Below are 16,136 nucleotides of genomic sequence, written 5' to 3' on the forward strand. Positions count from 1 at the left end.
TTTAAAACAGCTTTATTAAGATATAGTTCACATACAATTTGTGCAAGTGTATTTAAGTGTATAATTCAACTGTTTTTAGTATATTCACATATATGTGTGACTGTCACTATAATAAATTTTACAGTTTTGTTGCCTCCAAAGAAACCCCTAAACTTTCATCAATGCCCCTTTCCACCCCTCCTATCAGCCCTAAGCAACCACTAATTTACTTTCTGTCTCCATAGAGTTGCTTATTCTGAACTTTCATATGAATGAAATCATATGTGATCTTTTATGGCTGACTTCTTTTACTTAGCATGATATTTTTATTTTTATTTATTTATTTTTTTAAGTAGTCTCCATGCCCAGTGTGGGGCCTGAACTCACAACCCTGAGATCAAGACCTGAGCCAAGATCAAGAGTCGGATGCCCAACTGACTGAGCAACCCAGGTGCTCCCACTTAAGATAAGGTATTTTTTTTTAAAGATTTTATTTTACTTATTTTAAAGACTTGAGAGAGAGAGAGTGCGTGAGCCAGAGGAGGAACAGAGGGAGAAGGACAAGCAGACTCTGTGCTGAGACAGAGCCCAATGTGGGGTTCTATCCCAGGACTCTGATGTCATGACTTTAGCTGCAAACAAGAGTTGGAGTCTTAACTGAATGAGTCACCCAGGCGCCCCTTAGCATAATATTTTTAAAGTTCACCCATACTGTAGCCCATATCTGTACTTCATTCCATCTTATGATGGAAGACAATTCCATTGTGTGGATAGACTACATTTGGTTTATCTGTTTATCCTTTGATAGACATTTGGATTGTCTCTGCCTTTTGGCTATTATGAATAATGCTTCTGTGAACACATAATGTATGAATTTTTGTGTGGACATGTGGTTTACTTCTCTTGGGTATGTACTTAGGAGAGGAATTGCTGAGTACATTTGAACTTTTCGGTCTCAGTCCTTGTCTTTTCTCCCATTCAAATATTTCTCCTACCATCTCTCTAGCTAAATCCTCCTCCTCCTCCTCCAAGACTCAACTTACATCTTTCCTTATCCATTCAGCCACCCCATCCCCCTCAATTCAAGGTGATCCTTCTCTTTTCTGAACTTCTAAGGAATCTCTCTTTTTTGAAAAAGATTTTATTTATTTATTTGAGAGAGAGAGAATGAGAGAGAGAGAGCATGAGAAGGGGCAGGGTCAGAAGGAGAATCAGACTCCCCACTGAGTAGGGAGTCTGATGCGGGACTCAATCCCAGAACTCCAGGATCATGACCTGAGCTGAAGGCAGTCACTTAACTAACTGAGCCACCCAGGCGTCCCTCTAAGGAATTTCTTAATCTCTTACCTCTACTTGGTACTTCTTTCTTCCTACAAACATGTTGTGAGCACTGACTATCTTATTTCACTGGTTCTTAGACACCATTGCTTATCAGATGCATAGTTTTATTTTTATGTTCTTCTCAGAAGGAAATGCTATCAATTAAACTGAAATTCTGTCAATCGAAAGCACTTTCTGATTTCAGAAATATTAAAATGTGAAAAAAGTATGTTCTTTGAATTGATGAAAGGTGGTATTTCAAGTATGCTAGAATCTAGGGATAAAAAGATGAGTAGCAAGCAGACTCTGACTTGGAGAAAGGGGAAATACAGAATAATCACAATAGTCATTTATTGGAATGAAGCTAAGTACTCTGCATATTATTGTGAACATCTGATGTTTCTGTCACTCAGCATCCTATTCTCCTGGTAAAAGTGCCTGGAATTTTCTTTGGGAAATGTCTCTCCCAGCTGAGTGGTTTGAATGGGACTGTCCCCTGTCCCAGCTCCAGGAGAGGCAACATGATCTAGGCCTGGCCAGTAAGGTCTGTGTGTTCCTCTGGACCTGGTGACTGGTTCAGGAATAGGTGTCTGGCCCAAGATAGACCAATCAGAGTCCTCTCTGAGACATTTTGCCAGAACCATAAAAAAAGATGTCATCTGTGGTTTGGAACCACTAGCCAGAGACCGCGACAATCCAGAGCAGCATTGTCCAGCAGAATCTTCTGCAGTGATGGAAATATTCTCTATTCATGCTGTGCAGTAAAGTAGCCACTGGCCACATGTGACTATTAAGTGCTTGAAACGTGGCTAGTATGACAGAGGAGATAAATATTTCACTTCATTTCAATTAGTTTAATTTAAATAGCTTCATGTGACTAGTGGCTACCATATCAGACAGCACAGTTGTAGGACTTTGGTGGCTTTGCCTTGACATACGAATAGTCTGCCTATGAGTGACATCACCATTAAGGAAACAGCAAAGGGATGAAAGGAGTCAGATTCCTAATGACATCATTTGAGTTTCTGGATGCAGCCATCCAGATAGCCTACTGCTATCACATGCTTCATTCAGTCAACAAATATTTACTGAGTACCCACTATGCTGAGCATTACACAAAAATTAACAAAAAAGTCCAAAGATGCCTGTCCTCATGGAACTTATGTTCTAGTCAGGGAAGACAGACAACAAACAAATGGATATGTAAAATATATACTATGTCAGGTAGTGCTAGGTGCTGGGGATAAAAATAAACCTGACAGGGGCCATAGTGCCTGCTGGGATAGGGGTAGAAATTGAAATTGTCATCATAAGGTTTTTTTGGGGGAGTGTGGTGGAGGAGAGAGAGAGTCTTAAGCAGGCTCCATGCCCAGTGCAGAGCCCGAGGCGGGGCTTGATCTCACAACCCTGAGATCATGACCTGAGCTAAAATCAAGAGTTGGATGCTCAACCTACTGAGCCACCCAGGTGCCCCGAAATTGTCATTTTAAAGGTAGTGGTAAGGGAAAGCTTCACTGAGCTTATATTTGAGCAAATATTGGAAGCAGGTGAGGAAGACAGCTAAGGCTATGTCTGGGGCAAGGCCGTTCCAGGCAGAGGGAAAAAGCAGAAGGAAATAAGAAAACTCCCAAGGTGGGGTGCTCCCTCTCTAAAACAAACAAATAAATAAAATCTTTTTTTTTTTTTTAAAGATTTTATTTATTTATTTGACATAGAGAGAGATCACAAGTAGGCAGAGAGGCAGGCAGAGAGAGAGGGGGAAGCAGGCTCCCCGCTGAGCAGAGAGCCCGATGTGGGGCTCGATCCCAGGACCCTGAGATCATGACCTGAGCCGAAGGCAGAGGCTTAACCCTCTGAGCCACCCAGGTGCCCCTAAATAAAATCTTTAAAAAAAAAAAAAAAGAAAAGAAAACTGAGGTACGAAAATGTTTTGGGTGTACTAGAAGATCCATTTCCCTTGGTGTCTTTTTTTTCTGCTTAAGCCAATTGAGTTTGGTTTCTTTTTGCCCCCAAAATGTTTCTTTCTTTTTTTTTTTTTAAAGGATTTTATTTATTTATTTGACAGAGAGAGAGATCACAAGTAGGCAGAGAGGCAGGCAGAGACAGAGAGGGAGAAGCAGGCTCCCCACAGAGCAGAGAGCCTGATGTGGGGCTCGATCCCAGGAACCCTGAGACCATGACCTGAGCCGAAGGCAGAGGCTTAACCCACTGAGCCACCTAGGCACCCCCAAAATGTTTCTTGATTGATTCTTTGCTTACATCATTTGAGTTGGATGTCTATAAGGTGCATCTGGGAGAATCTTGACTAACCCAAGTGTGGTGGCCTGAATAATGGCTCCCAATGGTATTCCTAATCCCAGGTCCCAACCCTCAGCATCTTCGGATATAGTATTTTATATGGCACAAGGGACTGCAGATGTGATGAACTTAAGGATCCTGAGATGGGGAAATTATCTTGGATTATCTAGATGGGCCCTACATGTTTCCTTTTATAAATGCTCTCTCTGAAAAAGACCAGTATCTTTGTAAGAGGGAGGCAGAGGGAGATTTGGCACAGAATAAGTCAATGTGACCACTGACGCAAGATGCTATGCAGCTGGCTTCGAAGCTAGGAGAAGGGGCTGCAAGCATCTAGCTCTAGAAGTGGGAAAGGCCAGGAAATGGATTCTCCTGTGGAGCCTCTGGAGGGTGCTTGGCCCCGCCGATATCTTCATTTTGATCTGTGAAACTGATTTTGGACTTCTGACCTCCAGAAGTATAAAAGAAAATGTGTTGTTTTAAGCCACCGAGATCATGGTGGATTGTTAGAGCAGCCACAGGAACTACTGCCCCAGGGATGTCACTCACAGGGTTGTTGTGGGATTAGATGTGGTGATGCAGGGCAAGGCCTTGGCACCATGCAGGGATGTACTGAATGCTCAGTAAAGGGAGGCCTATAACTAGGACCCAGGGACCCAGCCTCTTGGCCATTTGACATCTTCCATCCCCCAACTCAAACCCTCGCCGTCCAAAGACACCACCAACCTGAATTGCCACTTCTGAAAAATTATCTCCTGTTTCTTGGAAAATTTCTCCCAGTCGGAAAATGGGACACTGTGGATTCTGAGTCTTGTGAAAGGTACAGGTGATGTTTATACTTGGCAAGATGTTTCTCCTGCATGAGAAGCAAGCAAGCAAACAAACATATTTTTGAAAACTGAGACCCATCTCTTTCATGGGAGTGACCCTGTTTGTGGCTGGGTTCCATGAGGGGCCCCGAGGATCCTCAGCCCCCGGGATTCACACCCTTGTGTGGTCCCCTCCCACCCTGTGCAGTGTCGATCTGTGCGACCGTTAGCATGTGGCAGAAGTGATGGTGTATCACTTCCAGGCTTAAGTCATAAAGCCTGTGGCTTCCATCTTGTTTACTGTCTTGCTGGCTTGTTGTCTGTCCCTCTTAGATCACTTGCTCTGGGGGAAGCCAGACACCATTCCCAAGGACACTCAAGCAGTCCTGGCGGAGGTCCGTATGGTGAGGAACTAAACCTCCTGCTGACAACCAGGTGAGTGAGCTTGGAAGAGGATTCTGGTCTCAGTCAAGCCAGAGATGACTGCAGTCCCTACTGACAGCTTGACTGCAACCTGAGAGACCCTGAATCAGAACCATCCATAGAAATCATTCCCACATTCCTTACCCCAGAAACTGCAGGAGACAGTAAATATTGGTTGTTAAACTTCTAAATTTTGGCATAATCCACTACACAGTAGTAGTGGCTAATGGCCAGACATTCTGGGCACTTACGTGGTGTAGTTGTGGCCAGGAAAGTCGATGTTATTCTTGATGAGCACAGTGAAGTTTTCGGCACTGTTCAAGAGCGCGGGCCTAAGAGAGAGGCGAAATGGGGATCATTGGGCCAATGGGACCATGGGCTTCCGGTTTCTGGCTTGGGTCATTGCAATGAGTAAAGAGAAATATAGTCTAGTAGGCAAAATTTTCCTAAAAATCTAAAAAAGAGGAAGAATGTCTCTCTTCCTGAGACCCCCATGGCATTTACTATAACCCTTCTCACACTCTGATGTAATTGTGTGTTTAGGATGTGTGGTGATATACTGGTAAATGGTTAACAGCCAGGTCTCCAGGGGGGAAGAAAAACTCTGATATGTAGCATTTACTGATTAGTGTAAGCACTCCCATCATGGCTGATCTCAAGCCACTAGTGGGTATCACTGAACTTGGAGTTGGGAAGGGATGAGCATAATTGGCTCAGAGTCAGTATAAGCCAACTTCAGCAGCCCCCTGTTTGTATCTTTCCCTGTAGGCTTGGATTCTTTCTATCTTGGCATCCCCAGCCTTAAGCATAGGGCCACACATGTATAGTTGGCTCTATCAGTCATAGGTTGATAGGCTCTGGGTAGCATAAATTCTCCATGAGTTAGAGGAGCCCAAATCCTAGACTTTAGGAAGGTCCACCCACAACCCATTGATTCATTCATTTGACAAATATTTATTGGCCTGGGCATGGGGCTGGGCACTGGGAATATAGTGATGAACAAGATAGTCAAGGTTCTTGTCCTTATGCCATTGACAGTCTGCTAAAGATGGAGAGAATTGGCTGTGGATGAAGAGTTACAGCTGGTACCTTATTGTTGGCAGGCCTGAGTGGGTGGCAGATATATATAATGGGAGTAGCACCAGGAAAGGATGGAGGTATTTGGAAGGGGGCACCAAAAATGATCTGCTTTTTATTCCAGAATTGCCAGAGCCCAGCTTTGCCTCTATTTAGGATATAACTATAGAGAACACTATAGGTTTTGCCTGCCCAGCATCCATTCCCCTCTGTTAGAAGCGCCTCAGTTTTCTCCCTTTGAGATAACCAGGTCTTTGCCACTCTCAGCCCGGAGGTTTGGGTGGGGAGGTGTCCATTTTCTGTCCATCCTTATAGACCCCAGGGTGGACAAGTGACCCAGAGCTGGCTAAACAGAATAACCCAGTCCTTTCATGGCTATAGTAATTGGTCGATAGATTGTCATATGATTTAAGCCAATGAAAACATTCTAGGACTTTTGTAGGAAATACTGGAAAAAGAAAAACTCATTTTCTTTAGGATTGCTAGTAGTAAAGACAGTGTAAACCTGGGGTTCCCTGGACCACAGTGTGAGGAAAGCCAAAACAGAAGAAAGAATAACTGGGGGGGTGGGATGGGGTTGGGGATTGGAAGAAACAGAAAGAAAAAGAATCTTAATGACATCATTTTTATTTGAAGCCTGGATCAAGCCTTACCTGAAGCTAATACTTCTGGACTCCTCATTTACAGAAATTTTATTTTATTTTATTTTTAAAGATTTTATTTACTTATTTGACAGACAGAGATCACAAGTAGGCAGAGAGGCAGGTGGGTGGGGGGTAGTAGGCTCGCCACTGAGCAGAGAGCCCAATGTGGGGCTTGATCCCAGGACCCTGGGATCATGACCTGAGCCGAAGGCAGAGGCTTTAACCCACTGAGCCAACTAAGTGCCCCAGAAATTTTAAAAAATAATGATAACATTGTCTTTTTTCCTGAAGCCAGTTTAAGTTGTATTTCTGACATTTGCATCAAAAAAAATCTTATTTACACAGATACCTACCACATGCTAGACCGTTTACCTTTAGAACATTCTAAATCCCATGCTTCCTGGGCACCATTCTAAGAATAAGAGGACTTGAAACTTGAAGGATCAAAGCCCTTTATTCTTCTCTTATGATATTTTTAACTTTCTTCCTTGAATTATAGCTCTCTGTGCACATGGCTTACCTCCGATTAGACTGCAAAAGGCTTGGGATCTACTCTCTGTCTGAGTCTGCTTGTATTTTTAGCACAGTCTCTTGTGCATAGTTACATACAGAATAAATATCTAATACCTCCTATGTGGTATTGGATGCGTTGACTGAATGATTAAATGAATAATTTTAGTAATCCCTTTGCATAACATACAAGGAAACTAAAGTTCAGGGGATTGCTTGCTCAAGGTCATATAAAACTGTGCAGTCCAAGGACCTGCACTTTGGAGATGCCCAGTATTTCTCTGATGAATAAGTTGGCGACTGAAAACTGTTAGGGCCAATTTAATGTTAAAACCTGTTTAACTGGGGCGCCTGGGTGGCTCAGTGGGTTAAGCCGCTGCCTTCGGCTCAGGTCATGATCTCGGGGTCCTGGGATCGAGTCCCGCGTCGGGCTCTCTGCTCAGCAGGGAGCCTGCTTCCCTCTCTCTCTCTCTCTCTCTCTCTCTGCCTGCCTCTCTGTCTACTTGTGATCTCTCTCTGTCAAATAAATAAATAAAATCTTTTAAAAAAAAAAAAAACTGTTTAACTATTAGGGCCTGCTTAGCCAGAGCAACTCTATATTGCCTAGGTAGCCATATTGTTGTTTACATCCACGGACTTCATTCCGGGAATAAACGCCCCAGTAGTTCCTGGTATGGTTCCGGGTATCGATTCCGGGAGTAAACGCCTTAACAATACAAGCCACATACCTTGGGTCTGCGGTTATGCCCTATAAAACCAGCCTATGAGATCAGGAGGGGGTCGCTCTCTTCGGAGGCGGCCCTGGCCGGTCAGTCTGACTTCTGATACTTGGCATAGAATAAAGCTCTACATAACTTTCACTTTGTCTCAGTCTCGTTCCCCTGGCAGGTCAGTCTAACTTCTAATGCTTGGCATAGAATAATAAGGCTTTGCATAACTTTCACTTTGTCTCAGTCTCGTTCCTTTGATAACGGACACCAACAAAAACTACAGGCAATCAAGAGGCCTCTTGCCTTGAACCGATAGTTCCCTCAGGCCCTGGGCAATTCTTTCCGTGAAAAAGAAACTTCTCTGACCTAGAAATAAACCTGGGTGGTGCCATTGATGATTGAGGACTGGACGGGCTGACGCTACCAAACACTTCCCACCCTGACAAGGGAAGCCTTTGCCTGGACCTTCTAAAAAGTCACCTTGGGGCAATCTTCTCTTTGCCCCAAAGATGCCGATGGTGTGGTTTTGAGTCGCATTCATTAGAGCTGTGTTCTCCTGTATAATATCCCCTAGACATGTGTGACTATTAAAATTGAACTTATATTAAAAATTCAGTTGCTCAGTTGCAGTCACCACATTTTAAAGTGCCCAATGGCCACATGTACCTAGTGGCTACCATATTGGACAGTGCAGGTACAGAACATTTTCACCATTGCAGAAAGTTCCATTGCACAGTGCTGGTCTAGAACCACCACACTTCTAGGGGCGGATCATTTGTGTGTGTGTGTGTGTGTGTGTGTGTGCGTGCGCGCGCGCACGCGCACACGCATTATTCAACACTTACGATAAACTAGGCATGGGGCTCACTTTGCTTTTGAGGTACAAGTATCATCTCATTGAATTCTCATGACAGCCCTATGAGTGGGAGCAACTATTTATCCTCATTTTAGAAATAAGGAAAATGAAGCTCAGAAAGGTTAAACTGCTTGCTCAAGGTCACACAGTGAGGAAGTGTTAGAGTCAGAATTTGAATCCAGGTCTCTCTGTTCTTCTGCTGAAAGTACCAATCCCTGTGGTTTCTGAGATTTAACATCAAGTTCTGTTTTCTGGGCCTGACTTTGTGTGTTAAAGAGAAGAATCAACAAAAAGGATCAACAAATCTGTATGTCATTGTGACCACTTAATTTAAGAAAACTTCTCTTCTCTCCCTACCTCCCTTACTCTTTCCTCCTCTTTCCTTTCCCCTTCACTTCCCCTTTCTTCCTTTTTCCTTTCCTCCCTCCCTTCCTGCCACCTTCCCATCCTTAATTGCTCAGTATGGACACCGACCAGTCAGAGTGGGACCTGCTGTACTGCTAGAGGAGGGCTCCAGAGGTGCTTTGTAAGGTGCTGGGACAGTCAGGGGCCCAGGGTTAACCAAGGGTGCTCAGGGTAATAGTTATATACCAGTCAGTACAGAATTATTGCAGTATTTTAACAATTAGCATGGCCTTCTCGGAGATCACTGGTGTGCCAAGTCAATAGGACCCAGGACTTTTCATCTGCTCAATGATCAGGGCCACCCCATCTCCCCCCATCCCCCGCAGCTCACCGGGGGGGCTCTCCCACTTCCTCGACGGGACACCAGGCGGAGACTTCACAGGTCTTCAGCCTTTCTTTATACACTACACACCTTCCGGTCTGGATCCCTGGTGGGGAGGTGGGGAGGGCCAAGGGACCAGAGAAGCACAGGTATGAAAACCGTGGGTGCGTCATGAACTAAACCCAAGCAAGAGACTCTTTATTTATCCTTTTCAACCCAAGCAGTTTCAGCTTCCACGAAACCCCATTTGAACCACCAACTTACATAAGGCAACCCAAGCAAAGCGCACATTGGACTATAAGCTCTTTTAAAAAAAAGATTCAGAGAGAAGGCAGAGAGGTTGTGGATGCTGTTGGCTTTTTTGGTTTCTTTGCAAGAAAATATGCTGAGAGAGGAGCTGAGCAGGGTGTGTTCTCTTGCCTGGCATACGTGGACTAGAACTTGGCATCTAAGTGGGCACCAGAGTCCCTTAGGGGTGTACAGCATGAATCAGGGGTGTGCAAAGTCACAGAATGAACGTGGCATATTTTCTGGAGCGTTCGTGTCACTAGCAGATTCCCGAGCGGCAAATTAAATAGTAAGTCGTGTTTGAATGGTCTCTGTACCAACTCAAACACACATGTCTTATGGAACAAAATGTAACATCCATAGGCCTTTTTTGTGTATGCATGTGTGTTGTAACCACTGATGGCTTTATCTTTTTTGTGGTCTTTTTTTTTTTTTATTGTCATGTGACTCTTTAAGTTAAAACGAGGGATACAGAAATACTATAGATTAGTGGTGGTACCATGGTCCTAGGCACCCTGGGCCTATAATTCATACTCCTCAACCTTTGGTGAAATTTGAGGGGGAAAGCTCAGCATACACAGATGGCACTGGGGGCCATTGGATTTTTTTGTCAATGAGAACCCCTAAGATGCTAATTCTGAAGGATTTCAGGAGCTGCCCTCACTAGGGAATTAGATCACATTGCTAGACAGTAGCCAGTCTTCTGGGGACAGAGCAGAGGCATGGGACGGACACAGGCTCTCCCATGGCCTAGTGAGGGTGGAAAAAGGCAGCTGAGAGTCAGAAGCTAAAGATTTGAACTTTAAGGCCTTGTGAATGTCACCAGGGTACCAGACCACCCCCCCCACCCGGGATCCCAGAAAAGAAACAGAACATACCTTTGCTCTGCGGGTCCATCCGTCCCTCTTTACAATTCTTGTCAGAGGAACAGATTGTCCTCCTGGTGGGAAACTGCAGGGAGAAGGACAGGATAGTGGTGAGTAAGCAGCATGTGTCTCTTAAGATACAGAAAAGCAAATGCCTCTGTACACACCAGAACTTGTACACAAATGTTCACAGCAGCACCATTCACAGCAGCCGAAAAGTAGAAACAACCCAAATAGTCATCAGGACAAAAAAATAGTAGTGCATTCATAAAATGCATATAACATGGCCATAAAAAGGAAGGAGGCACGGATTCCTGCTACAACACGACAATGCTTCAAGATGCGATGCCGCGTGGAAAGAAGCCCCCAAAGGCCACGTATTGTATGATCTCAATGATACGAAATACCCAGAATAGACAGAAAGTAGATCAGTGCTTGCCACAGGCTGAGGGAAGGAGGGGATGGGAGTGACTGCTCATGAGTACGGGACTTCTTTTTGGCGTGATGAAAATGTCCCAGAATTAGGACGTGGTGTAGTGGTACAACATTGTGAAAATATGAAAAACCCCTCATTTCTTCACTTCAAAATGGAGGACTTTATGGCATCTGAGTTACATGTCAATAAGAAATAAAAATAAAAATCTGAAAAGCAGATGCCAAAGCAGCCAGGTGCCACTTTCAGGGAAAGCCTCCCGGGCTGGAGGGCAGGAGGCCTGGTCCAAGCAGCGCTTGACTGCAGAACTGGGCAGAGCCACCAGCGCTTCCTCCTGGCCTCAGAAAATGAGGTCAGCTAGGTCTCAGGCCTGAGGACAGAAGGAAGAAAGGAGAAATTCGATGACTCGTTTATGCACATTTGAGTTTCTGTGTTCTAGGGAGCAGGTTTAATGGCCAGTCTTAGGGGAACCAGGGCCTGACCGTAGTGTGAAAATGGCCTCTGCCCATCAGCTTCCTCTGACCTGTGCCCCCTCCAGAAGCTCTTCTTACCCGCCCCGACCACACCAGGTCCCCTCCTTACGTCAGGACATCTCCCCTGCTGTTGGCCTTCTGTCTTGAGAAAGTTTGTCATCACGAAGAAGGAGTTTCCCTGCGGAGAAAGAGGAGAGGAGACAAATGCCAGGCCTTGGAGAGCAGAGTTACTTCGTCAAAAATCCAGGCTGCTCAGTGCCTGGGGGCGAGTCTTCCACTTTTCTGAACCACACTCTAGAAATCAGGTCTGGGAGCAACTTGGACTGCACTGAGGGCTTAGTATCAAAGCTGGATGAACCGCCCCGCTGAGCTGAAGGAGAGCAAAGGGACATTCGGAACTGATTGAGCATTCATTTTCCATCCCAGCCTCAAAAGCATCCTTGTCATTTTTCGCACACAATAAAATCACATTAAATCGAAACTTAAGAGACCTGCTGGGGGAGGGCAGTGGGGTGTTGGCGTCATCAGAACACTGTTCAGATTATCCAGGATTCTTTTTTTCAGGATTTTAATTAAAGGGCAAAAGGCAGCCCATAACCCAGGAAATAGCTGGAGATCTTACTGAACCCTCTGGTAGAAACAAATAGTGGCCTGGGTTTTACGGTTTTGCAAAGCACCCCCGCTCCCAGATGCTGCAGAAGTGCCCCGTTGTCCCTCCCAGCCTCCCAGTCTGTTCTTTGGTGTTCTCGTTCCTGCTTTGATTCTCCTTTTTGACTATTCTACTTTTATTTTGTCTTCTCGCAAATTTAAGCAGCCGGATAGCCTCTCCCTGTTGACCCACACCCTTCCTTTCTTTGTCATCCATTTCCTTTCCCTTGTGCAAGAATGTATCTGAGTGAGTGGTTTTTCTTTTTCTGGAGATATTTTTGTTGATAAAACTCCACATGAACAATTTAGAAGGGTCTGTCCTGTCCGGGCAGGAAGTTCTTTGTCCTCCTGAATCTAGGCAGACCTTGCCGGCTTGATGGCCCTGCTTCTAAAGAGCTGTGTATAAGTCAAGTTGTGAGTGAATCAAATCATGCTTTAAATGCACCAGATCACACTGCTATTTTGAGAAACCCCGTAGGACTCGATAAAGCATAGAATCATCTTTGAGCTGCTGGATCTGACCCAATTTTGCAATTTTTAGGTTTTCTCAGTTGGGATTTTCACAGAGCTTTTTAAAATAGGGCCAGTGTTTTTTTGGCCTGAGGCTCCGGGTCCCAGGGGAGGGAGGCAGGGCCCTTGGTGACCAGGGAGGAGTCTTTGAGAGTTGGTGACAAGAGCTCACCTGCAGGGGGAAGGTGTAATCTGCGGTGTCAAAGACTTCAGACACCACCTTCTTCATTCCATTCTCCAGTATCTCCGCCTTCACCTCTGCTATCCCTTTCACCTTGGTGTGCACGGAGCTGATGACAGGCTCTTTCTTTTGGTACCGCTTGTCACTGATCAAAGCAAAGCTAAACGGCAGACACAGAAAAGCATCAGTGGTTTTCTCAAGGGAGGCACAGGGCAGTGGTGTTGGATGCGGGTTCTGAAGGCTGCCTCCATTCACATCCTAGCTTCGCTGGGTGACTTTGGGCAGGCTACCTGCCTGCGTTCTCCGTGACTCACTTTCCTTGGCTGTAAAGTGGCAAGAATCATCGTACCTACCTCAGGGCTGGTTGTGAGGATGAAATGAGGTATGTGTGCAAACTCATCAACATCGTATCTGGCACCTGCGAGCACTCACCGCATGGAAACGATTGCCCCCAATGTCAGTCTCCAGTATTGCCCAATACAGACCCTCATTTACAGGGCAGTCTCTCCCATGCCAGAGTCCAGCCCCAGATTGGTCCACCGGCTTTATCCTGGGGCTGAGGAACACACCAATACCTAAGGATGTGTCCAGCAGGTCAGCCCCATTTTTTCCAGAAACATCCACCTGGTTTATAATTAATATTGATCATAGCAGCTGCCCTTTATTGAGCAATTAGTACATGCCAAGTGCTCTCCATGCATCATCTGTTTACTCTTCACAGCAGTAGGAGATAGTTACTGTAGTCATCCCTTTTGTAGATGAGAGAATGGGCTCAGAGAGATACAGCTCGTCATGGGCAGAACTGAGGTCCTCAGCCAGACCTCTTAACCACATATGGCACAGTGTGATGTAAAGTTTAAAGAAATCCAAAACAGGGACGCCTGGGTGGCTCAGTTGGTTAAGCGGCTGCCTTCGGCTCAGGTCATGATCCCAGCGTCCTGGGATCGAGTCCCACATCGGGCTCCTTGCTCATCAGGGAGCCTGCTTCTCCCTCTGCCTCTGCCTGCCATTCTGTCTGCCTGTGCTTGCTCTCTCTCCCTCTCTCTCTCTGACAAATAAATAAATAAAATCTTAAAAAAAAAAAAAAAAAGAAATCCAAAACAACATTCTACACTCAGACAAATGCCTGTCCACTCATGCTCCTAGCAGCACTATTCATAATAGCCAAAAGATGGACATAGCCCACAACATTCTACACTCAGACAAATGCCTGTCCACGCATGCTCATAGCAGCACTATTCATAATAGCCAAAAGATGGACATAGCCCACATGTTCAGCAGTAGATGAACAGATAAACAGAATGTGGTCTACCTATACGATGAACTATTATTCAGCTAGACAAAGGAATAGAGTACTGAAACATGCTATACTGTGCAGGAACCTCAAAAACATTATGCTAAGTAAAAGAAGACAGATACAAGAGGCCACATGTTGTATGATCCCATTTATGTGAAATAATCCAGAATGGGTAAATCCACAGCAACGGAGAGTTGACTGATGGGTACCAGGGACTGGGTAGCCGGAGTGACTATGAATGTGTGTGGTTTCCTTTTGGAGTGCTGAAAATGTTTTGAAACTAGATAGAGGTGGTGGACCCCAACAAGGTGTTATTTAGTGCCACTGACTTGATCACTTTAAAATGGTTATTTCAGGGGCGCCTGGGTGGCTCAGTGGGTTAAAGCCTCTGCCTTCAGCTCAGGTCATGATCCCAGGGTCCTGGGATGGAGCCCCGCATCAGGCTCTCTGCTCCGAAGGGAGAGCCTGCTTCCTTCTCTCTCTCTGCCTGCCTCTCTGCCTACTTGTGATCTCTGTCAAATAAATAAATAAAATCTTTAAAAAAAAATTTAAAAAAATAAAATGGTTATTTCATAGTATATGAATCCCACCCCAATAAAGAAAGGAAAAAAACGTTTTTTAATCCATAGACATATGTTGTAGAACTGTAAGAACAAACACAGAATGGCAAACACCAAATTCAGGAGGTGTTTATAAGAGGAAAGAAAAGGGAGTGGGATCCAGGCTGGGTCTGCAGGGAGCTAAAACTGGATTAATAATGTTTTTATTTCTTAAATTAGATGGTGGTACATGGGTGTTTATGATATTATTGCCATATATTTTAGTATATATATATATACTATTCATTGAAAGAGCAAGTTCATCAGGGGCCCCTGGCCGACTCAGTCTGTGGAATGTGTGTGGTTTTGGATCTTGAGATTACTCAAAAGTAAAATCCTGGGGCGCCTGGGTGGCTCAGTCGTTAAGAGTCTGCCTTCAGCTCAGGTCATGATCCCAAGGTCCTGGGATCAAGCCCCGCATCGGGCTCCCTGCTCCCCGGGAAGCCTGCTTCTCCCTCTCCCACTCCCCCTGCTTATGTTCCCTCTCTTTCTGGGTCTCTCTCTCCTTCAAATGAATAAATAAATCCTTAAAAAAAATCCTAAGGAAAATAAAAGAAAAAAAATCTCATCAAGAAGGACACTGGAGGGCGCCTGGGTGGCTCAGTGGGTTGGGCCTCTGCCTTTGGCTCAGGTCATGATCTCAGAGTCCTGGGATCGAGCCCTGCGTTGGGCTCCCTGCTCAGCGGGGAGTCTGCTTCTCCCTCTGACCCTCCCCTCTCATACTCTCTCTCTCTTTCTCTGTCAAATATATAAATAAAATCTTAAAAAAAAATTAAAAATTAAAGAAAAAGAAGGACATTGGAACTAGAGATCCAGATTTTAGGTCCCATCAGCATATATGAGAAAGAGCTATGACATTCAATTCCATAGACAAATATACTTGTTCGACAGTGTATTTCAGCCCGGCATCACAGTATGAACATGGTCTGTGCAGTGTCCTGTGTCCGACATGGTGACATGCTCCCAGAATAACCCTGTTTGGCCCACCATTTGGGAAGCTCAGTTTGAGTGTGTCATCTTCATTTCAGGCACACAACGTATTATAGATCAGCTGTAATGGAATCCAACCCTCTCATAAGTCAGAAAACTAGTCTTTGTATGGTAATGAACTTGTCATGCAAGAGCTGCATCAAAGGAAAAAAAGAAGAAAAGAGTTGACCATATTCTGCCCTAACGACCGTCCCCAAGACTCAGACAAGCCATGTCACCTCTAGCCATGGGTGTAGTCCCACGGGAACAAGGGGAGGGCTGCCTGGCTCCCAGATCCCTGTGAACTTTCAGCTAGAAGAAGCTACAGTTCTGTGCATGCTGAAGACTGAAAACCCACGGGTCCCTCTGGTGCGTGGGCAGGAAGGAGCTGGGGGCTTATGGACTCCTTGGAGGATGGGGAGAAAGAGAAGGTGTGGTGGAAAGCTGACGAACCTGGGAAGGTCAAAGAGGACTAATGGGAAGGGTAGTGGGCACTCAAGGCAGGTGTGGCTTCAGAAG

General features: G+C 45.1%; 2 protein-coding genes across 3 annotated transcripts in view; one reads left to right on the plus strand and one right to left on the minus strand.

Moving 5' to 3' along the window:
• Positions 1-16,136, plus strand: part of LOC111156388 (intraflagellar transport 81) — a 209,352-nt gene that overhangs the window by 43,229 nt on the left and 149,987 nt on the right. The gene's annotated exons all lie outside the window — the stretch shown is intronic.
• Positions 1-16,136, minus strand: part of LOC111156389 (purinergic receptor P2X 7) — a 50,931-nt gene that overhangs the window by 19,915 nt on the left and 14,880 nt on the right. Inside the window, exons 2-7 of the mRNA XM_022517235.1 lie at positions 12,744-12,912; positions 11,523-11,591; positions 10,520-10,592; positions 9,363-9,459; positions 5,081-5,161; positions 4,324-4,453 (exon numbers count right to left, since the gene is read on the minus strand). Coding sequence (XP_022372943.1) covers positions 4,324-4,453; positions 5,081-5,161; positions 9,363-9,459; positions 10,520-10,592; positions 11,523-11,591; positions 12,744-12,912 — 619 coding nt within the window. The remainder of the gene's footprint in view (positions 1-4,323; positions 4,454-5,080; positions 5,162-9,362; positions 9,460-10,519; positions 10,593-11,522; positions 11,592-12,743; positions 12,913-16,136) is intronic.

The sequence above is a fragment of the Enhydra lutris genome, unplaced genomic scaffold, assembly GCF_002288905.1.
Source record: "Enhydra lutris kenyoni isolate GAN:26980312 unplaced genomic scaffold, ASM228890v2 scaffoldscaffold46, whole genome shotgun sequence".
Taxonomy (NCBI): Eukaryota; Metazoa; Chordata; class Mammalia; order Carnivora; family Mustelidae; genus Enhydra; species Enhydra lutris.